This window comes from Erythranthe guttata, chromosome 4 (genome assembly GCF_056151865.1).
Source record: "Erythranthe guttata isolate IM_541 chromosome 4, IM_541, whole genome shotgun sequence".
NCBI classification, from domain to species: domain Eukaryota; kingdom Viridiplantae; phylum Streptophyta; class Magnoliopsida; order Lamiales; family Phrymaceae; genus Erythranthe; species Erythranthe guttata.
In genome coordinates this window covers 8738601-8762626 of record NC_142536.1, presented here as the reverse complement: position 1 = coordinate 8762626, position 24026 = coordinate 8738601, and the positions used below count along the sequence as shown (strand labels likewise).

The 24026-nt window shown below is 37.3% G+C and overlaps 2 protein-coding genes and 1 pseudogene across 3 annotated transcripts; all 3 read right to left on the bottom strand.

The window, feature by feature from the left end:
• Positions 1-5052: 5052 nt before the first annotated feature.
• LOC105951625 (beta-farnesene synthase) lies at positions 5053-9621 on the bottom strand. Of its 2 annotated transcripts, none has more exons than XM_088816813.1 (7): positions 9442-9621; positions 9024-9295; positions 7812-8205; positions 7387-7605; positions 7129-7279; positions 6386-6643; positions 5053-5519 (listed from the first exon to the last, which is right to left on the bottom strand). In XM_088816813.1, exons 1-7 carry the CDS (start codon positions 9603-9605, stop codon positions 5199-5201), a joined length of 1779 nt encoding a protein of 592 aa, XP_088672939.1. In that variant the 5' UTR covers positions 9606-9621; the 3' UTR covers positions 5053-5198. The 2 variants fall into 2 exon arrangements, with proteins under 2 accessions (XP_088672939.1, XP_088672940.1); XM_088816814.1 differs by having other exon boundaries at positions 9024-9285; positions 9441-9620.
• Positions 9622-16749: 7128 nt separating this feature from the next.
• Positions 16750-21839, bottom strand: LOC105950298 (uncharacterized; annotated as a pseudogene).
• Positions 21840-21904: 65 nt separating this feature from the next.
• On the bottom strand, positions 21905-23384 carry LOC105972764 (uncharacterized). The gene is made up of 2 exons (XM_088817468.1): positions 22011-23384; positions 21905-21940 (listed from the first exon to the last, which is right to left on the bottom strand). Exons 1-2 carry the CDS (start codon positions 23382-23384, stop codon positions 21905-21907), a joined length of 1410 nt encoding a protein of 469 aa, XP_088673594.1.
• Between the last annotated feature and the right edge of the window lie 642 nt (positions 23385-24026).

The following is a 24026-nucleotide window of genomic DNA, read 5'->3' as shown; positions in this document are numbered from 1 at the left end:
GATATCTCTTTACTATTTGGACAAATTATAGTCACCCGAGGTAACATAAAATTACAAAAAACCCCATCATATTTGGATAATTACAATCACTTCTCACTTATGTACAGTTGTACACGTTCACCTTTACGGTGTTAAATTTACCTGCGAAAATAAGGGTTTTTTTTGTAAGAGAATTCGTATAAAGTTTTCTTTTTTTCTTTTTCCTTTTCCATAATTTGACTTTACCTCGGGGTTGGCTGTAATTTATCCTTATTGTTATGATGTTTATAACAACATTTGTGCTGTAAATTAAAGATTATCTTATGGCTTGGAATTCTTGTATGGAAACCTGAAGTGCAAATTTAATTTCATACTTTATTTATATAGAGATGTTTTCTTTTCCAATTTAGGATATTCTAATTAATATATACAAACATTTACTTCTTTTTCTGATATTTTTTATGAATACACTTCATGTTTTTAGCTATTCTAGCATCTCTCACTAAAACTAATGCAGTAAAAAAAATATTCAAATATTTAGAAAAGGATGTCTTAATTTATGTTATTATATTTCGAGTTTACAAATATTTAATTCTTTCATGTTATTTTACATGAATACTCTGAAAAATAATTTTCTTTATATCGAATACTGCCTCCACCACTGGTTTAACGATAATGTTAACGATAATATAACCAAATCATGGTGATTACATCACCATAATCAACAAATAACCAAATTATTGGTGTTACATCACCATAATCAACAAGTAATCCTTGATCTCAACCATGTAAGGATGACAAAGATTCGGTTTTATCATAGAGTCCACTTTTGCTACGAAAAGACCAAAAGTGAGATGATTATAATTTATATTTATAAATTTGCTAGAGTGACATCAGCTAATAATTCGTGTCTCCAACGTGACCAAACTCCAAAGCTAGTTATTTATCGGGCTAACGGGTGAAAATCGAATGGATCGAACTGTAATCTACACTTACAAATTAACTTAAACCTACCCCTTACGATACCACAGTAGAACATTGTGTAAATAATAATTTTGTCCCGGTCCTACTCGGTGAAGACGAATTAAATTATCAGTTCGATAATCTACTATTTCACTAAATTTGATTTATAGATGTTTAGTTGTATATATCTTGTAGGATCACGTAAGAATCCTCATATCTAATCTTAAAATAAATGTTTTTAATTGAAAAGAAAGGCCTCTAATTTCTCCTACGTAAACAACATTAAAAAGAAAAAAAAATAATAACAGAATCTGCTTCGCACAAAGGGCTCCAAACCTTGAAGATCAAGTGAATACTAGTTTTAATATTTTATTTTTTTTTAATAATCCAAGTTTTAATTTTTATTCTTCTATTTGACAATTTGTGATTAAAATTGAGTTTATATTTTTTAGTTTAATTATTATTGTCATTTAAGTTCACTTGTTTCATTGTGAAAATAGGTATGGATTAATTATAATTAAGGGTGAATTTGAGCTTGACTCCTAGGAATAAAGTTTTACTACAAATCAACCCGCCATATAACTTTCATTACAAATAAACCCACAAAAATATGAATTCTCAAAATAGCCCTACATATTCCCATCCCACCCCGCCCACCAGGTCTAGTCCGACCGACGGCCCGTTTTTTTTTTTAAACTTTTTTTTTGCGGTGGTGGCCTGGGTCGCCGGAGCTACGGTTAGCTGATTCAACATTAGTTGACATTTGTCATTGCATTTTTTTTCTTTTATCTTTTTTTTTTTCATTTAATTTCTTTCCGGTGATGGATTGGAGCTCTGATTAGCAGACTCAACATTAGTTAACTTTAACATTATATTAACTTAAACTTTAATATGTATAAATTATTTTATTTTTTTTTTGTTCAAATATATGGAGGTCTAATATGCATAATAATTAGATCTAACATCGATGGAGATTATTATCATAATTTATATTTATTTATCTAACATTTGATTAAGGAATAAAAAAATCAATAGTTTAATCATTAATGACTAGAAAGAGGTGGATGTTCGTGATTGTGTTCAAAATTGTTAGTTATCAATACAAGTGTATATTGAGATCATACCCGTTGAAGCTAAGTTCATCGTGTGTACCATCGAACAAACCTAGATATGTTCGTCATTTAGTCGTACCATCCATACGATTATTTTTTCTCATTATCTAAATCTCTTAATTAACCTCTAATTTCTCTCCTAAAAGTAGCTGAAAAGCTATAATGAAATTGAATCAATGTATTGTTTTCCCTTATATATCAATAAACGAATGTCTTTATTCAATTAGGATGCACTTTAGATGTAATTGGCTGCGGTTATGTAAGGAGAGTCTTTTGGATTAAATACATAGGGTTTTGGGTTGGGGTGTAGGAGCCAAGCTGATTCGTGAGTTCGATGTGCCAACTCGACAAAAAAATGAATTTTTCTGACGTGTTCGAGTCCGAACCCATCCTTATTTATTGAAGTATTATTTTTTTTTATTCTATAACTTATTTATTAAATAGTTTATCATAAAAAAAATATTTTAATGTTATGTAAAAAAAAAAAAAAAAATAAGAAACTGTGGTGACATATTTAGTACATTCATATTCTACAAAACGACTTTAATATATACTATGTATATTGTAAATTATGATTATATTCTAATATACATTATTGCTGAACGCCCTTTCATCAGGTTTGAAGGTTGACATTCCCTCTAAAATATATTCTGATTGAAACTTGAAAGAACATATTCCATGCAAAATCTGTCACAACTTTAGCCAAGTAACACAAAAACCAAAAATAAAAAATAAAAAATAAAAACTAAGTACACAATATATGGATAGAAAAGAAATTAAAATGAGAATCTCAAACAAATCCTGGCTGGCTATATATAAATAGAGATCATATATACAATCAATCAAAGGAAAACCAAATATATATTAACATATATACATTATTTACATGCATGGTACATAGATTATGGCAAGATCGAAGAAGAAAGAAAGAAAGAGCCTTCGTTTACTAGCCAAGAATGACCTGCCCGTAATTATTCCGTTCTCCTAATTTTTGTGGAGTTTACCGAGCAGTCATTTTTGGCTTAGTTGACGGGCGCTTCTTTATCATGCTAGTCGTTGTTCTTTCCAATGCTCGTTGCTCAATTTTTTTACATTTAACTCGTGGCACAATCTGTTGTCTCTATTTCAAAATTGAAGGGATTCCCGAAAAAGATTATATTTTTGGTTTAAAATTTTTGTTTGCATAATGTATTTTAATTGGTTCACCCAGGGCCGTTTCTAGGAATTCGGGGCCCAAGGCGAACTATGTAGATCTTTGAAACGGGGGCTCCTAGCAAGAGCAACATTGTCTTTTTTTTGTTTTGTTTAAAGTAATATAACAAAGTAGATTAAAAAACTTGGGGGTACAGGGGCACTGCCCCTGATTTTTTTAGAGGTGTTGAGTGTAAGTTTTACACTCAATTTATATTTTCTTATGAGGATTTTTGTGGAATTTTATTGATTGAATGATGTTTAATGACTTGATTATTGTATTTTACTTACTAATTGAAGAATCGAGAGTCTAGAAGATGGAACGGTAAAGAACGGGCAAGAAAGGAAGACAACCAACCGCAGACCAAAAATAGAACTAAGACGGCCGTATGGAGATTTTAGCTAATTCTCCAACGGCCGTCCCGAAAGGAAAAATAATTTAATAGAAGGTTGAGACGGCCGTGTGAGAAAATGAACTGAATTTCGGACGGCCGGCCAAAGTTCTTCGATTGCGCATTATAAGAATTTTAATTGCACAAGGAAACTCCTATATATCCAATTACACCTATATAAGATCGCCTCAATTACGAAAATTTGGACTTCTTTTACCCAATCTTAGAACAAGAAGAACGGAATAACGGAGAATCGAATATAAAGACTTGACGAATCTTCATCATAGTTCTTCTTTTATTTCTCTTTTCTCGAGAGATGTACTTTATATATATATATATATATATATATATATATATATATATATATATATATATATAACACTATCAATAAATACTAATGTATGAGGACTAGTTTTCTAGTTTTCTAAAATCGGAGGCCCCTAAAATTCATAAAAAAATCGGGGGCCCGAGGCGATCGCCTTTTCCGTCTTCTCTCAGAACCGGTCCTTGGTTAACCTAATAGCAAATCAGATGAACATCCAGATTTACCCTCAAGGCATTCAACATTTTGTATACAAGAAGCTTAAATAGACAGTTAGACTAGATGAATAAATGCACTCAATAACACATATATAGACAACTTCAACGAGGAAATAATACATCACTCTTTTAGATTCGATATGAATATGATCAACCTAAAATTAATATTTGCCCAATCTCTGGAAATAACTCAAATAACTGCCTCGCACAAAATGGACGAAGAACGCGACAAGGGCACGCGGCAGCCATAGCAAGTGGAATCGCGCGCGCATAAAAAGCAACCCACAAGCGAACCAATATATATTTGCGGCAGCATGCATGAGTAGAGGCGCCGACGACCGGAAATTAATTGGGTGGGTTGGTGGTGGGAAAGGTAGTTGGAATAGGTTTTCGATTTCTTGTTCGAAGTGATAACTGATAAGCCACTGCAAAAAATAGTCCAACAATTCAATAATGCCGACTAATTTCTGAAATATCAATATTGGATTTTGCACTGTAAGTGACTGATAATTGGAGTTTACGAATCAAGTCAATTCCGATTCGAAAAGTTCCGAATCGTGGAACATTTTTCTTTTGTTTCAAATTTTGAGATTTTCACATTCTTTTTCGGAACAAAATTTAAGGATTAGTTTCCACTTCCAATTTTCACTCCTAAGCCGAAAAATAAGGAAGTAACTAAAGCCCTAAGAAATCTACTTAATCTTTGTATTGGAGATATTAACATTAAATGATACATTTCACTAACGTAACACCTTAAACTTTTAGTTGATGTGGTCATTCAATATGCAGGTATCAGAGCTTTTAGTTCGAATCCCATCGACACCCACTGTAAATATTTCAAGTGCAAGGCTTCAAATGTAAATCGCCTGCGCATCTTTGAAAGATCGAATGTATATGCAGCATATATATAACTCAAGTATTTTGAATACATATTAAAAAAAAAAAAAAGGAGTTACCAAATCCATGTAAGATAAGTACTAATAACACTTATTAAGTGGGAAATTATATTAAAAATCAACAATCACATGATAATTGGATTAACAAACAATGTAGCGATGTGGGGTGCCAAGATTTCGGGTTTTGTAAAGCCATCTTGGAGACTTCTGTAGTTGAGCTCTGCTACGCGAGCGTAGTTGAGAACCATCTCCACCATATCCTTTGGTATATTCCGATAATAACCCCGACCCGTTTTACTACTATTTACGATCCATTCTTCGTTCAAATCCTTCCATGCCTCCTCGGCTAGTTCCACAAACTTATCCGCGGTCTCTTCTACCGAGATACCGTGCTCTTTCATGTAAAAATCTACCCCTGTCAGCATTCGTCCCTCCTTACGTTCGCGCTTCATATATAGCATGCAAAAATTATATAAACTTATTAAATGCAACCATCTGCGACGGAGCTCGGATTCAATATGAGGGTGGGCTAAAAATTTACGATACTGTTTAAGAGCAATAACCTTGATCTTTTTTATTTTATTTTTTGAGCTATTAGTAAAAAATACCACAAAATAAGTCAATATTTTTATATTTTAATTATAATTATATATTTTGAAATGTTTAAAATAAAACTATTGTAGCTCTTGAAATTACATAAAAAATGAGTTAGATTAACACAAGTTTGTTTAAAAGCACAAGTTGGTGGTTGCGAGTTAAGTTGAGATGAAATGCTTATAATTAAAAGTTGTAGGTATTTGCAAATTAGCTGCAAAATCAACCAAAATAGAAAAAACATGTACATAAAGTTCTTTTTTTTGGCAAACACGTAATTATGTGCAGAAAAAAAAAACTCATTATCTATTTCTAAAAACTTTTGCAAACATGATGGTGTCTGGAGAAGCGTGTCAAAGTAAATTATGAATTATATATATATATATATATATATATATATATATATATATATATATATATATGGTTTGCTTATTTTAAATAATTTATTTTAATTAATAAGCTGCAATGTCGCATTGATCGATCTCTACTACAATTTAAGGTGTTGTTTGCAAAATCTTACTAAAAAATAGAAGTTAGTAATCGTTACTTAAGATGATATCAAGTGTTTATTTCTAGAAGTCGTGTGGACGTTTGCAATTATACTGAAAAATCAATTTAAATTTAAAAAAAAAAAAACAAAAAGAAAAGCATGTCTAGAGGTTACTTGATATTTCAAAACATGTAAATAGTATTTGTGAATTAATAAATTAGTGCTTACTTGATAGCTGCCCAAGTCGTCCAAAAAGCGGCACACCTTAGCAGAAGCTGCAATAATCTTAGGGTCGCTCATCAGCCAATCAACGGTTTCTTTTGACGACACGTGTCTCATACCCGGCATCATCCATGAGCAGAAAACATACAGGCAGCTTGTGATTACTGTATTCACACTGTAATCTTCAAATCTTGGCATTTTACTATTTTCTCCTCCCATGCACCACTTTAGCCCTTTATTGTAAGCCCTACATAAGTGTTTCACCTATTTCGCATATATATTTTTTCATCAAAATATTATATTTCATCAACCACAATACATGTATATATATATAATTACCAACTCGAAGGGTATTTTCGTAACACAATACATAGTTGAAGGGTGGTTGTAATTATGCAAACAAGAGGCGGTTTTTTTGTAATTTGACCTTACCTCAGGGGTGGCTGTAATTTGCCCTATATATCTATAATAATATAAGGCCTCGTTTGGTTGGGTAGATTAGCCATTATTAACTAAATAATTGGACTTTATTCGATGTTTGATATCCGCAATATATAACTTACCGGGTCGACCCGTAAATATTATGTTATCATGGTTTATCATGTCTTATCTTACCTTTTAGAGGGTTTTTTTTGTTGGACGTCCCGAGATCCAATAAAATAATTAGATTTTCATTAGATTATTTAATCTTATTTTGATTAATCTTATCTTGGCAACCAAACGAGGCCTAAGTAGTTGTTATTACGTACACTTTCTTTGGCATAAGGAGCTGCAAAAGATTTTCCTCGTTTCGCTGCTTCACGTTCGTAGTCTTCGTACATGCTAAAAGTAAACACGCAAATAATTTTTATATGATCGGGGATTTTATGGTCGTCGTCCTCGATTTCGTCAATATTCCACCTGTATTAACGTAATGTCAAAATTGACATAATTATAGTAGCTATTAATTAATTAGTTGTTTTGATCTCCCAAATAAATTTTTAATAAAGGCCGCGCCATTCACATACCTTTGGATAATGTGGGTGAAAAGGTCGGCTTCTTCAATCGTGGAATAATTGTCGTATGTATCATCGATAAGTGTAAGCATTTGCAAGGTTTTAGCAGCTGCTAATCGAGCATCGGAGTACTGAGGCTCGAAACAAAAAGCCGTCGCCCAAATGTAGGATTCCACCACTCTACTTCTCGCGTACGGCAGTTTTGGCATCAGGTTCAATTCGTTCCACCACCTAATTTATCGATCAGGACAATATAAATATTAAACACTAATTAATTTTGCGTTGTAGTACTGTACTGTGCATTTGATAAATATAACGTCAGTATTGTATGTAATTGATGTCGTATATATATACAGTTAAACCTCTATAAATTAATACAGTTGATCAGACTAGCCAAAAAATCTATTAATTGAGCGAAATATTAATTTACTAATTACCTGGAGAGTTGGGAGAGCTCTTTCTTGTAGATATTCTGCAAATAATTGAAATCCAGTTTGGCTAGTCGGAGAAGTAGTTCACTCCTCGACTCATCTTTTTCGTAAAATGAAATAAAATGACGGGTTTCTATTCTTGGAACGCCTCTAGGAAGTGGGTTCTGTAGCGCCCGCTTCACTTGTTCCTCAAGTAATGGAAACTCTAATAATAATTGTTGATCATCATCATCTAACATAAGATTGAGATGATATGTTGCGAAGGCCGCAGCCTCTTCCAGGATTTCTTCGCCACGAATTCTCAAGTGTGCAGCTTCGTACAAGCTCAACAATCCCTTAGCATCACTTTTTAGGGTTTCTTTGAATTTGTTGTCTTCGCCCTTAAACTTGTCGAAAACACCTGCAATATATACTTTCAATATTGATCGATGATTGTATATCTAATATATATATTTGACACAAACTTTATAAGTGAATATCTAGAACTACGGATGAATGGAAACTTCTGTACGTGCTTCCACGTTTTCGATATGTTTCGGAAACAGAAACTCCTTGACACCTGCCGGAAACGTTTCGGGGTCTTTTTCTAAATACTTTAAACTTTCGGAGACGTTTCTAGTAATAATTGCATATAATACACGTTTTTCCCACGTTCCAGTTTCCATTTTTTGAGATATGGGGTGTTGATCAAAACGAATTGTGGATTACAATCTCCGGGAATTCCCCTAATTTTTTTTTTCTCCTATTCTAAAATCGATTCAATGACTTCGAGGTTTTTTCTTGAATTGAATAAATATAAATACCTCGAATTCAAATATGTTATGAATTCACGGTGGAGGCTCGGGGCGTGAGCTTGAGAGTTTGATATGTGTCCATGTGAGTCTCCTTTTTAAATGCACTGAAGGTCTCTTTTTATAGGCACGAGCTAGAGTTTCTTGCTACAATTTAGGGTTTCTTGACTTGCAGTGTGGGCCAGACATTTTAAAACCCAAATACGTTATGAACTTTAATTTGAAACCTAATTAATAACCGATTTATTTTGGTTTTTAATTAGTAATTTATCTCAAAATTTCGATGTCTACATGGGATTTCTCCGTGTCTATTTCCGCATTTCTCCGTGTTAGGTCACGGGTTCTATTCCCATTGGGTTTAGTTGCAATTTATATGTCCAAGTGAAAAAAGAAAAAAAAAAAGAAAGAAAAAAGATCAAGAACTTACTAGAACTGGCAAGTTGTCGGTGTTGCCTGAGCAGACGAAATCCGAGTGCAGTGGTGAACAAATCATGATTATAGTAGTAGTCTTGGATTTGATGGAGTAGGTTTTCGATTTCTCGATGGAAGTGATAAGACACTCCCAAACGCTCGAGTGTGTCGATCAACACTAGTTTCTCATGAATACTAGCTGTTTTTCCTTCTTGAATGAGCATGCTCACCACTTCTTCTTTCAATGCTTCAATGGCTTCCACATATTTCTCTTGTACCTTTGATTTCATCCCAAAATTATATTTGATTATATATCACTACACAAAACCCCACATATTTGCCCCCCCCCCAAAAAAAAAAAAAAGAAAGAAAAAATCCCTACATATTTGCGAAAAAAACCCTACATATTTGCATGAAAAAAAAAAACCCCTACCCGATCGTCCAACGAAAATGAAGTGAAAGTATCGTCCCAAATGCTTGCGGTATAATTAACACTAGGCAGGCGGAAATCATCAGTCACTGCAGCAGTAGCCATATGTTTGTGTGTGCGTGTGTACGCGCGCGTGTTTCTTAAAATGCCTTTTGATTTTTTGCGCATTATGTTATCAAGTAGACGAACTTATTTATAGTCACTAAGAAACCACTGATTTCAACCTTTTTTTTTTCTTTTTTTTTTTAATTTTAAAAATCGATATGTATTTTAATGTAATCAAGGACCATCTTGACCTAAATTTCAACCTAAAATCAGTTATTGATGTTTTTTATATCCACATGCAATGTTTTATTTTTATTACATGATTTTATCAAAACTGAAATAAAGGGCTTGAATTCTCATTCCTGTAAGAGGTAAGCTGTGGGTGGATCACCACGTTTGTGCGTTTTGAAGTACTCGATCCTTTTCTGGACAGCTGTCGTTTTATTACTTTGACAGAAGTTTTAAGAATCTCAATAAATATTTCTTGATTTTGTTAGACCAAAATACCCTTATTTAATAATTGTAGCTAGAGTAGATAAGGACATAACTGAAAATATGCATAAATGCAGCATTGGAATTATAAAATGGCAGATAATATGGAACAATTTATTTTTATCAAAATTGTCAGCTATTGTGGAACGGAAGAAGTATAACTAAATTTTTAGCTCACTTTCAACCATATATCATCCTCCAAAATCGATAAATCCATGTTCTTGGTGATTAATGATGATTAATGGTATGATATTCTCCAAAAATAATGTCTATGCAGACTTAAAATTTTTTTTTTTGAAAAAGATAAGATAAGATATATTAGGTTTTGAATTTTTAAATATAGTGTCTAATTTTAGTGAAATTCTTGGTGTGATATTCTCCCAAAATAATATTGTTGAAAAACTTCTAATAAAAAAATGTATTTGACAAAATAAAATGGGATATATTTATTAACTTTTGAATTTTTAAAATAAAATATCCTACATCTACTAAAATTTCTCCTGCATTTATCACCACCCTTAACATATTCTACAAAACTACTCTTTAAGTTTAATATATATATATATATATATATATATATATATATATATATATATATATATATATATATATATATATATATATTTGTTGGAATTTATGATTATATTCTAACATGAATTATTGCTGAACGCCCTTTCATTTTGAAGGTTGACATTCCCTCCCAATATATTCTGACTACAACTTTAAAGAATATATATATTCCAAGCAAAATCTGCACATATTTAGCCAAGTAACGAAAAAAATAAATAAAAACAAAGTATGCAATACATGGATAAGGCAATTTGTGTAATTGGTCAACAGTAGAAAAGAAAATGAGAATCTCAAACAAATCCTGGCTATAAATAGAGATCATACAATCAAAGGAAAATCCATTAACATATACATTATATACATGGTATACATAGATTATGGCAACAAGAAGAAGATGAAGAAGAAAGAAAGAAAGAGCCCTCGTTTACTAGCCAAGAATGGCTTGCCCGTAATTCCGCTCTCCTCACGTGGGAGAATTTTTGCGGTGTTTTACCGAGCAGTCATTTTTGGCTTAGTTGACGGGCGCTTCTTTATCTTTTTAGTCGTTGTTCTTTCCAATGCTCGTAGCTCAAATTTACATTTAACGTACATCAAATGAATATATAGAAACTACTTTGCTATCCAACTCTATTTTACACAGAAGTTCGCTCAGTTTTGGGTTGGATCATGTCTTCAATTATGTTAACCTTGGTTTTTTTTTTCTTGCCCTTAAAGGGGTTGCCTACGCGGAGGGGTAAGAGTGTTTGTGTCAATTGACCTAAGTTCGAATCTTCTCGCCAACGGTCTTTAGGTCGAGCTCGCTGCATGCATATGGTTAGCTTACTGTACATCTATCATGTGGGTTGTGAGTAGGGGTAGGTTCGGTGGGGCAACCATACCAAACCCCTTGACTTACTATCAATATCGAATTTGTGGTATTATGAATTTTATTACCATTCCCTTACAAAAAATTTCGGCATTACCGAAATTCGGTTTAACAAAAAATTGGTACGGTACGGGAATGGAAATTACCAACTTATATATGTTATCTACTATTTGTGCCAAAATTGAATATCATTTTGCAAAACAATTCATGGCATATACTTATTTAAAATTCTCAAAACTAGTATTTAATATATAAGTATTCTAAATTTATATTCTTAACTTACCTTATGTGAAATATTTCTTACATAAAATTGTAACATAAAATTTGTTAATGTAAATTATATTATCATTATGAAAGCGTTCATAACATCTTTCACGTGCCTAAAAAATACAACTAAATTTAAATATTAATAGTTACTTAGCATATTATCTTTACTTTTTATATAAAATAGATTAATTATGGAAATAATTATTTTATTTATTAATAATATTTAGGTACGAGGGTAATACCAATTTAATAATATTTAGTATCGTTGTTCTACCAAAATATTTCAGTATGGTACGATAATTATTCGATAGAGAGTCGGTAGGGTTCGCTAGGCAATATGGTAAAAAAAAAAAGACCCACCCCTAGTTGCGAGCTTTTGCACGAGAATAAAATGTTCTTTCATCATCAAAAGAAAAGAAAAAAAATGATTTTTTTTTTAATTTTAGGGATAATTTGCATCCACCTCCCTAAACTCTGGACTTTTAGCAAGTACGTCCCAAACGTTTAACCTTTTGGCATACACACCCTCCATTCAGTTTTACGTCGGTGGTCCGTTAGTTTTAGAGGTAAAGTAGGAAAATTACATATAAATACAATTGCTAGTACTATAATTGTTTTCTTGTTATTGCATCCCCAAAAATTCATGCCATATATGTAAGTGTAATATTGATTGGTTAAAAAATGCAACACTGATCAGTTGGAATATAAAATTTAAATTTTGTACGTTAAAATTTAGGGATTATTTTTCAAAAGCCCTCCATTACACAAGTCTAATTACAATAGATCTAATTTTTTTAAAACTTTTTGAGATAAATCTATTTCAGCATTAAATAATAAAAAATAATAAATTATCACTATTATACCCCTAACTTAAAAGTAAGATATGTTTTATAATTGAAAAAATAAATAAAAAAAATTGTAATATCTTTTCCTATTATATCGCAACAACACATCCCAAATCGAAGAAGAACAGATAATAATGAATAACCATACCAGCAAATTAATTAAATTAAGGAATTAGTTTACTAACAAAAACAAAAGGATCTTTTTGCCGCATGATGAACAACAAAAAACATCAAAAAAAGCTTTAATCTCTAAACTTTAACCAAAACAAATGAAAAAGGGGCAGAAGAGGCTTTACCTTCTTGAGTGGTTGAAAGTTCGTACGAATTTCGATTGGATCTTTGGGGAAAAACATCACAATTATTGGAGAAAACTGTCAAACCGATTTTTTTATTTTTTTTTATTATTATATGTATGAGCTTTTGTTTTCTAGAATGTTGGGAAGGTGTCGGTGGCCATGGGAGATGGGATGAGCTTTTGTTTTCTGGAATTTTGGGGAGGTGTCGGTGGCCATGGGAGAAGGATGACGATTTAGGGTTCGGGAATAGGGATTTCGTTTTTTTTTTTCTGTTAACTTTTTGTTGTGTTTTTAGTCGATTACTTTAATTCGTTGTGAATTACGTAGATTTCGATAAGTTTGTAATGGATTACATCAATATTAATGTGCATTACTGATACGCGTTTTCCTCACGTATAAATTACCGCAAGTATACGGTATCGCATTTTGCAGAACAGTGGTTCTGGATATCGATCCACAGGGACCTTGTAGATTCAAATGCTGAGTAGTGTAATTATATTATCGTTATATTATCTAGCCGATCGTAAATAAGTGGATTGGTGATAAACCCTAATTTATAAGCATGCAAGATCGTAAACATGCAAATATAGAATGTACGTAAATAAAGTAACGACAACTCAACGCGGAGGGACTTCGATTTAAAGGGGACTTCTAGGGCCAAATCCACCTATGTATAATCAACAACGATCTACAAATCCGCTATCTAATGTCACATTCCTATTCGTTAACCCAGACGCTGATGTAATCTAACCCCCGTCTCCAGTGTAGTTAGAGTCTACCCACAGGTCCGACGTCTCCGTTCAGAACCTGCTATTAAGAGAGCATTTAGGTCAAGTCCTTAAGGGCTACCCGAAGTGCATCACGTCTCCGTTTCCACACCCCGAGCTATGTTTTCCTAACTTCAAACAAGAAATCCTCTATCGAGTTCATTCCTATTTAATATCAATCTGAGAGCTGATCAACACAATCAGAAGCATTTAATACAGGAAAACATAAAAGAAATCAAAACACGACAAATAGATAGCAGAAATGACGATCGAAATCACTATATACAAGGCTTCATTGCCCTAGAAGAAAATGTTCTTAGTTCATAACAAACATAGTATCAAAAGAATATACAAAGGAAATGAAGAAAAAAACGTAAAGAAATTGCGTAAGAAAAACCCAAGTCGGAACCCCCGTTGATGATTCCCGCGAAGAACTGTCGAAAACCGTAAAAAGTCGAAGAAGAAAAGAAGAGTGAGGGCTTGCTTCTATTTATAGTAAATTGCAAAGCTTCCTCAAGAAGCTTTGCTTTTTAAAATATCTGCCCTCGAAAATCGTGCCAGATCGCGATCCAATAAAGTCAGATCGCGATCTGGCTTCTTTAAAAAACGTGAACCGCCATCCCAGATCGCGATCCAGGAAGTGTGGATCGCGATCTGCCCCAAAATCACAATGCTACTGGAATTTGTCACCAGATCGCGATCCGACATTCCTGGATCGCGATCTGGGTCTGAACTTGCTTGCTACTGGAATTTGCATCCTGATCGCGATCCGACATTCCTGGATCGCGATCTGGGTCTTGATGACCACTTTCTCGGCTTGAAAAATCGGTTTCGCTTCCAAATGGCTTCGACTTGGCAACAAAAGCTAACAAAACCTAAAAAAGGAAATAAAACAAGAAACGCAATAATATATACAAATAAAGCCGAAACTCGGACGAACGAAGACCAAAACTCGAAGATTTGATAAGCAAAAATCGTGCAAAACGAACACTTATCACACCCTCAAACTTAGATCTTTACTCGTCCCGAGTAAATCAAAACGAAACTACAACGAAAATGAAATAAGAACAACAAACTAAACTAGGCCACTAACGTAGGGAAACACGATTGCATTTAGCGTATGCAACAAGCCGTTGAACCCCTGGGTACCCTCAAAGGACGAGTTGTGTCTCGTGAGGGTTTTCAGACAACACACCCACAAAGTTGCCGGATTTGTCAAAGCATTGCAATTAATTCCAAAGATAAAATGAGCTAGATAACCTAAAATCTCATAATGGTCAACGGCTTTAAGGTATTCGACTTTCCTACCGACGCAATTAGTTGTTTCTACACCAAAATGAAAGATAGACTCAAGAATCCGTAATTAAACAATAAACACAATCATCGAGGGTTTTGAGTAGAAATGTGAGTGAAAAGTAAGTTTTGATTCTGAAATTCAAAAACTCGAGCTGGGCATAAGTAGGTCTTTTTATTCAATAAGAAATGACAACAACAATATATTGTGATTTTCATCACAACTTTCTTCTTTCTCTTTTTTTTTTTTTTTTTTTTTTTTTTTTTTTTTTTTTTAGCATTACGACAATAAACGTAAAGACCATAGATAGACTTTTAGCCAACAACTCGACATCGTGAACACATAATTCAATTCTAACTCGCCCCCCAAACCTCAGGCTATTATACCCCTCAGGAAAATTGCGCTCAAGCTTAATCGGAAAGGATTCGAAAGGCTATCCACACAAGTTGCAAAAACGCAGTCGGAAGGTTCATCTATAATTAGCCGGTGATCCATAATTTCAATTTTAAAATCAACTAGCCCATCTACTAATTCATTAATTGCTTTGCTTCAATAGAACCCGGAAATGCAAATTACACTCGATCCTAAATGAAATGCAAGCGACAAACATAACACAATAACGGCAATCAAAATACAAAAACGAAACTAAATTATATGATATGCATGCAAAAGACCAAATCAAATAAGATAAATAAAATAGGAAAAAAAACAAAGTCTAGCAAAGATACATCGTAAACGAAATATCAATCCAACGACTTATCCCACAAACAACGAACAAAAACAAACAAACAGGTTCAACACACACCACCCTCAAACTTAAATTCTAGCATAGTCCCTATGCTCAAAAGCAGAATAAAAAATAAAAGGGATAGAAAACACAACGTCCCCTAGTTGTCTTGATCGTCCTCGTGGGCTCCTCCCTCCTCTTCCTGTCGTCCCCGCTCGTACTCCTCCCAGGCCTGTGCCACCAGTGTAGTGGCTGCCGCTTATGCTCGTTCTTCGAAGGCGGAGGTTGATGCTGCATCATATCGAGGCCGTGGTGGGAACGGCCGTGGCTCGACAATGTCATCGGTTCTGCACTGAAGCGCTGCAGCCATGACCTTCATCATTTTCTTGAACCATCCCACATTTTCCTCCATAACATCCATCCATTGGCCGACATACTCCGGGAGCTGTGGTTCTGCTTCTTGTCTGCCTCTTCTGGCCCTTTGTTCTGGTCGAGCCGCATGAACACCTGAGGGACCAGCATCTGGTAAGTCTGAGTCGCCCTCGCCTAGGGGTCCACTCGCTGGCTGGAGCTTGTGGTAAGGGAATATAGGCTGTGGTGACCTGGTGAGCCGGTCATCAGCGTATGTGGGGACCCCTGCACGATTACACAGTGTAATGATGAGGGAAGGGAACATCATACCTAGAGAGGTATCACCTAAGCATCGTCGGATCTCAGCGTGTATGATCGCGCCCACGTTCACAGGTGTCCTCTTCATAATGGCATACATCAGTGTAAGACGTGGGGCATAGGTCTTGGCCGTCGACTTTGTGGGCATGAGCCTGCTACTGACGAAGTACATCCATACCTTCGCTTCTCTTGAAAGTTCCCCCCGACGGAACCAGTGCTCTCCTTTTTCCCACTTCGAACCCCTAGGGCAAAGAGTCTGAATCAGCTCCTCATAGGTCGTTGCCATCTTCAGTTGTTGAAACGGCTCGGTCGGGACTTCGGGTAGGTGGAAAAACTTGTTGATTGTAGCAGCGTCATAGCGCACCTCTTTGTCTCGAAGAACGACCACCGACCCCGCGTGAAAACCGGCATTGGCATAGAAGAGCCTCATTAGATTCTCGTTGTAGTCCTCCGGTCGTTTGGCCAAGTACTTCCATTATCGACGATCAAAGTTTGTTATGATCGATTCTTTTTCCATGCCATAGATATCTAATTCCCTTTCTGGAACAAACGGTCGGCTATGGCGACGTATGAATTCTCTTTTGGCCTCGACGTTTACGTACAAAAACTCATCTCCCGGTTCGAGGACTACGTGGTCAAGGATGGTGTGTTGATTAGCACGGGATCCCATCTCAAGTTGCACGTTTCCCGTGCGTGGGGTTTGTTGCTCTTCCGGCACCGGAGATGGTGGTGGTGCGCTCGAAGTGCCTTCTTGGCTTCCCGTGCCTCGAGAGGCTGCCTTTTTCTTCGGTGCGGCTTTTCCCTTTGCCGGAGCCTTCTCCTTGGGTTGGGCTTTTTTTGTGGTTTCGCCCGTCTTTAAGAGTTTCTTGGCCGGCGACGTCATTTCGTTCGAATTTGTGCGAGATGGAGGGTCGAAAGCTTTTGGAAGTTCGTTCGGGGATTTTGTCGAACACTTGGCGTGCCCAACTTGGTAAGCCTTTTGGTTTCCACCGGTTGTTCGGTACCTATCCCTCCTACACCAATCACAACACCCAAGTGAGAATCCACCACTACATACAACAATAGGTAGCTAAACAACCAACCCAAGTCATTCAAATTTTTATTTTATCCTTCATTTCAAAATTAAGAACAATAGGGCAATTCCTATATCTAAACATTGGTTCACCCGCAAATTCATGTTTTGAATCCCAACACCAAGTACAAAATCACGTACTAGCATACACAATTAACAAACAAGGGGAAAAAAACATGAAATTTTGGGGAAATTCGAAAGAATTGAAGAAAATAAAAAAAAATTAGGACTAGATTGAAAATTTACCTTTTCTTGAAGATTCACCCACAAATTCTTGGAGTAAATGCGCAAATCGTGAATTTGTGATGATCAAGTGTGTGATTGATGTGCTTTTTATGAAAGAAATTGAAGATTTTGAAATAGGGGAGGGGTTAGGGTTTGGAATTTAGAAAAGGGGGAATAAGGAAATGAAAGGGGTTCTGCCTTTTGAACTGTTTTTCGACCCCAGATCGCGATCCACAATACCCGGATCGCGATCTGGAGGCTTACCTTGCAGCTTCTGAAAAAACGTCCCAGATCGCGATCCGACTTACCCAGATCGCGATCCGAGCCCAAAATTGGTGGCTACTGGAAAAACACCCCAGATCGCGATCCGACTTACCTGGATCGCGATCCGGGACACCTAAAACCTGCCAAAACGAAAATTTAAATGAGTGAGATAGAGCTGTTGAACCCTAAAATATATAAATGCACGAAAAAGCTAAAAATAAAAACAAAAACAAGAACAAAAGGAAAATGACAGAAAATGAGCAACAATGGGTTGCCTCCCATTTAGCGCCTGTTTTACAGTCGACGGCTCGACTTCTTTTGGATTTATTGGGAGAAAATTAGTGCGACACGCTCCACTTCCTCGGGAGCACCATTCGGGTAGTAATGCTTAACTCGTTGCCCGTTCACTTTGAACGACGGACCGTCTCGTCCTCGTATTTCGATAACTCCTTGTGGGGTTGCGCTCAGGACTACGAATGGTCCCGACCAACGGGACTTGAGCTTTCCCGGAAATAGTCGTAGTCGAGAATTGAATAGCAGGACTTGGTCACCTGCCCGGAACTCTCGCTTTGTAATTCTTTTGTCATGCCACTTTTTCGTCTTTTCTTTGTAAATCTTGGCATTTTCGTAAGCATCATTTCTGAACTCCTCCATTTCGTTGAGTTGAAGCAATCGACGAGCGACGGTAGCTGTTTGATCGAAATTGACCTTTTTGACTGCCCAATAAGCTCGATGCTCCAATTCCACTGGCAGGTGGCACGCTTTCCCATACACGAGTTTGTACGGAGACATCCCAATCGGTGTCTTGAATGCGGTTCGATAGGCCCAAAGTGCATCATCGAGCTTCAATGCCCATTCTTTTCGGTTCGTGCTCACGGTCTTCTCCAGAATCTGTTTGATTTCTCGGTTTGACAACTCAGCAAGGCCATTTGTTTGCGGATGATAGGCAAGCGCTATTTTGTGTCGGATCCCCAACTTGTTCGTGAGATTAGTGAGCAGTTTGTTGCAAAAGTGAGATCCTTCATCGCTAATGATCGCCCTAGGTGTCCCAAACCTTGAGAATATGTTCTTGTGGAAGAATTTGAGGACCGTACGAGCATCGTTGGCTGTGGTGGCAATTGCTTCGACCCATTTGGACACGTAGTCCACGGCAAGCAGAATGTATAACTTCCCGTTCGAAGAAGGGAATGGTCCCATGAAGTCTATGCCCCAAACATCGAAAAGCTCCACCTCTTGCATGTTGTTCAAAGGCATTTGGCTTTTGTTGGATAGGTTCCCTGTTCGTTGGCATCGATCACATCGTTTTACGAACTCGTAACTATCTCGGAATAGGGTTGGCCAAAAGAAGCCTGACTGCAGAACCTTGGCGGCTGTGCGAGATTCCCCGTGATGCCCGCCACAAGGTGAAGAGTGGCAATGTGTGAGAATCTCACGTACCTCTGTTTCCGGAACACATCTTCGGATGACACGATCGGGGCCGGTTCTGAAAAGCAATGGCTCGTCCCAAAGATAGAAACGACTGTCGTGAAGGAATTTTTTCTTTTGATGATAAGAAAGATCGTCAGGAATGATTCCACTGGCCAAGAAGTTGGCCACATCAGCATACCACGGAGTGTGAGCACTCATGGCGAGCAGTTGCTCGTCTGGGAAGGATTCCTGAATATTTCCTTCGGCTGGAACTTCTTCTAGTATGAGTCTGGAAAGATGACCTGCTACCACATTCTCGCTCCCCTTTTTGTCTCTGATTTCCAAGTCGAACTCCTGGAGTAGGAGTACCCATCTGATGAGTCTGGGCTTGGCGTCCTTCTTTGCGAACAAGTATCGAATAGCTGCGTGGTCGGTGTAAATGATCACCTGAGACCCCAAAATATACGGTCTGAACTTGTCAACAGCATAAACGACAGCAAGCATTTCCTTTTCGGTCGTTGAATAGTTCTTCTGTGCCTGGTCAAGTGTACGACTCGAATAGTAAATGGCTTTGAAGATTTTGTCCCTCATTTGTCCCAATACTGCACCTACAGCATAGTCGCTCGCATCGCACATGATCTCGAATGGTTCCTCCCAATTGGGAGTAATCATAATCGGTGATTGGGTTAGCTTCTCCTTGAGAAACGTGAAAGCCTGCAAACAAGCAGAATCAAAATCAAAGACAGCTTCCTTCTCAAGCAAATGACATAATGGTTTTACTATTTTCGAAAAATCTTTAATGAATCTACGGTAAAACCCAGCATGCCCTAAAAAACTTCTAACTCCCTTGACATCCTTCGGTGGAGGCAATTTTTCAATCGTTTCGATTTTTGCCCTATCCACCTCAAGACCCTTTTTCGAGACCTTGTGACCTAGAACAATACCTTCACGAACCATAAAATGACATATTTCCCAATTTAAAACAAGGTTCGTTTCTGTACATCTTTTCAAAACAAGTTCTAGATTGTGCACACAATGATCGAAAGACGATCCAAACACAGAAAAATCATCCATAAACACCTCAAGAAACTCTTCTACCATATCGTGAAATAAAGACATCATACATCGTTGAAAGGTAGCAGACGCATTACACAAACCGAAAGGCATCATACGAAATGCAAAAGTACCGAGGGGCAAGTAAAAGTAGTTTTCTCTTGGTCTTCCGGGGCAATTGAAATTTGATTGTACCCCGAATAACCATCAAGAAAACAGTAGTACTCGAAACCTCCTAGCCTGTCTAGCATTTGATCGATAAAGGGAAGGGGGAAATGGTCTTTTCTAGTGGCTGCATTCAATAATCGGTAATCGAAGCATACACGCCACCCAGTGATTGTTCTCGACGGAATAAGTTCATTTTTATCATTCACAATAACCGTCATCCCACCCCTTTTTGGCACAACCTGCACCGGACTGACCCACGGACTGTCAGAAATTGCGTAAATCATACCAGCGCCTAACAGTTTTAAAACTTCTTTTTTGACTACCTCTTTCATTGACGGGTTTAACCGCCTCTGAGGTTGGACTCTCGGTTTATAGACGTCTTCCATTAGAATTTTGTGTTGAACAATAGACGGGCTAATTCCCTTAATATCCTCAATAGACCAACCTATAGCTGACCTATATTCTCTAAGGACTTCCAGCAGTGTGTTTGTTTCGGACTCGCTCAAACTAGAAGAAATAATCACCGGATAAGTCTTGTCTGCTCCAAGAAAAGCATAACAAAGATAATCCGGTAATTGCTTCAATTCCAGTACGGGGGCCGTTTTCACACTAACTGGTATCTCGGGGAGGTTTCCTACCTCGTCTATGCCTAAAATCTCGGCACACTCAAGAAACAACACACAATCAAGCACATCATTTTCAATAGGAGTTTCAGGGGAGGCAGAATGCAAATCAATAGAGTTAACACTGCAGTGCTCAACAGAATCACATAATTCATACAAATCAAAAAAGGAGGAAACACAGTCCTCGATCACGTCTATTCTACTGCAATGCTCAACATGCTCAGAGTGTTTAAATGCATCTGTCAAATTAAAAACAACTTCTTCCCCATTTACCCTAAGCATTAAAGATCCTAATTCCATATCAATCATCGCCTTACCAGTGGCTAAGAATGGACGACCTAAAATGATTGGTGCTTCATCATCTTCAGGCATTTCAAGTACCACAAAATCAACAGGCAAAATGAATTTATCTACTTTAACTAGCACATCTTCTACAATCCCATCAGGATATTTCAATGAACGATCAGCTAGTTGTAAAGTCATGCGAGTGCGGTTCAAATTTCCTAAGCCCAGTTTTAGAAACACAGACATAGGCATCAAATTAATACTTTCCCCCAAATCACATAAAGCTTTATCGAAAGTACAATTTCCAATAATACAAGGAATAGTGTAACTCCCTGGATCTTTCATTTTTGGTGGTAGATTCGACTGAAGAATGGCACTGCAAGTTGCCGTGAGTGTCACTGGTGTGTCTTCTTCGATTCGAATTTTCTTGGATAGGACTTCCCTCATGAACTTGGTGTAGTTTGGCATTACCTCCAAGGCTTCCGCAAAAGGGATGTTGATTCGAATCTGTTTGATCTTTTCGATGAACTTCTTCAATTGATCTTTGAACTTTTTCTTCTTCTGTCTTTCTGGAAAAGGAATGGGAGTTATCATAAGAGGAGGATTATCAGGGAAAGAAATGTTATTGGGCTTACTAGCCTCTTTTGTACTACTCCCTGAGATGGTAATTTCCGGCTCGACCGGGGTCGATTGAACAGCTGGTCTTGGTGACTCGTCTGTTGGATAAGGAGGATCGGTCATTTGCAAACCACTTTGGGTGGTTATGGCTTGACAGCTTTCTTTTGGATTGACTTCGGTATTGCTCGGAAATCCACCCTTGGCCATCGTGGACATGGATTGGGCGATTTGCCCTATTTGCTTCTCCATGTTCTTCATTGTTGATTTCAGGCCCTCCATTTCCTGTTCTTGTCGGTGAAGACGCTCGTCATACGTTGGCCCTCGTTGCTCTCTTTGATGGTTGAAATCGGGAGGTGGTTGCAGAGCATTCTTTGGATTGGCGTAGGAGAAGTTCTCGTGATTCCGAATTCCCGGGTGGTAATGAGTAGGGTTTTGGTTCTGATTGTTGGTTCCCCGGAAATTGTTGAATCGGTGGTTCATAAAGTGTGCCTGCTCCCAATCGTCGTTTGTGGCTTGTGAGGTACTTGCTGCTGCTACTCGTTCGGTCTGTGGCCCTCTAACTGATAATTGGGCGACCTGATTTGATAGAGTAGCTAATTGTGCTGAAACTGCGGCTAAAGGATCGAGTTGGTGGACTCCGGCCACCTTTTGTACACCACTCCGTTCGGACGGCCAATGGTAAGCATTCTCACACATTCGCTCGACAATGTCTCGAGCGTCTGTGGGAGTCTTGTTTTGCAATGATCCACCTGAGGCAGCATCGACTAGAGATCGGGCTGGTTGATCGAGCCCATTGTAGAATAACTCCATTTGATCCCACGGGTTGAATCCGTGTTGAGGGCATTGTCGTAATAAGTCCTTGAATCTCTCCCAAGACTCGTGCATCGGCTCTTGGCTCATCTGTCTGAAGTTGCCTACATCTCTTCGTAGTTGTGCGGTCTTCGAGGGTGGAAAGAATCGTGCCAGAAAGGCTTGTGATAATTCTTCCCAACAGGTGAGTGATCCTGGATTAAGACTCAGAAGCCAACTCTTCGCTTTGTCTCTGACAGAAAATGAGAATAGCTTCAACCGAATGGCATCATCAGAAACGCCGTTAACTTTGATCGTGTCACAAATCTCCAAGAAATTGGCAAGATGGAGATTCGGATCCGCAGTGGCTGCTCCGGAGAATTGGTTCGCCATGACCATGTTGATTAGCCCCGTCTTCAGCTCGAAGTTGTTTGCGGCTATCGTCGGTTTCCTGATTCCTGAATAATTCTCATTCACAGCTGGAGTTCGGTATTCTCGCATTGTTCGCTCGGGTGGTAGGTTCGGTCTTGGCTGCTCGTGATCTCGTCCTGGCTCTCGATCGTACTCAAAGGCCAGGTGCTCTGGATTCCCTTGATCTTCGGCCATTGGTTCACTTTGTTGGTTGCGCATGGCCCTTAGTCTACGTAATGTCCTTTCAATCTTGGGATCGTAAGGTATGATTTCCAAATTTCGACGCATGGGCATAAACAAAGTGAGTGGTTAAGATCAAGGTAAAAATCGAAAATAAAACAAGTAAATGGCTAAAGTAATAATCAGATAATTGGTAACACTATCAACAAAGATAAAATCAAATTGGTCCCCGGCAACGGCGCCAAAAACTTGATATGCGTTTTCCTCACGTATAAACTACCGCAAGTATACGGTATCGCATTTTGCAGAACAGTGGTTCCGGATATCGATCCACAGGGACCTTGTAGATTCAAATGCTGAGTAGTGTAATTATATTATCGTTATATTATCTAGCCGATCGTAAATAAGTGGATTGGTGATAAACCCTAATTTATAAGCATGCAAGATCGTAAACATGCAAATGTAGAATGTACGTAAATAAAGTAACGGCAACTCAACGCGGGGGGACTTCGATTTAAAGGGGACTTCTAGGGCCAAATCCACCTATGTATAATCAACAACGATCTACAAATCCGCTATCGAATGTCACATTCCTATTCGTTAACCCAGACGCTAATGTACTCTAACCCCCGTCTCCAGTGTAGTTAGAGTCTACCC

Bases quoted from the DNA above. Each gene is read 5' to 3' on its own strand.
- LOC105951625 (XM_088816813.1), bottom strand. From the start codon at position 9,605: ATGCGCAAAAAATCAAAAGGCATTTTAAGAAACACGCGCGCGTACACA. The intron at 9,296-9,441 runs GGTAGGGGTTTT...TAATTTTGGGAT, and splicing joins TCATTTTCGTTGGACGATCG to GAAATCAAAGGTACAAGAGA. The intron at 7,606-7,811 runs GTAATTAGTAAA...TCGATAAATTAG, and splicing joins GAGCTCTCCCAACTCTCCAG to GTGGTGGAACGAATTGAACC.
- LOC105972764 (XM_088817468.1), bottom strand. From the start codon at position 23,384: ATGGCCGAAGATCAAGGGAATCCAGAGCACCTGGCCTTTGAGTACGAT. The intron at 21,941-22,010 runs GCTAGTAAGCCC...TTCCTTTTCCAG, and splicing joins CAGGGAGTAGTACAAAAGAG to AAAGACAGAAGAAGAAAAAG.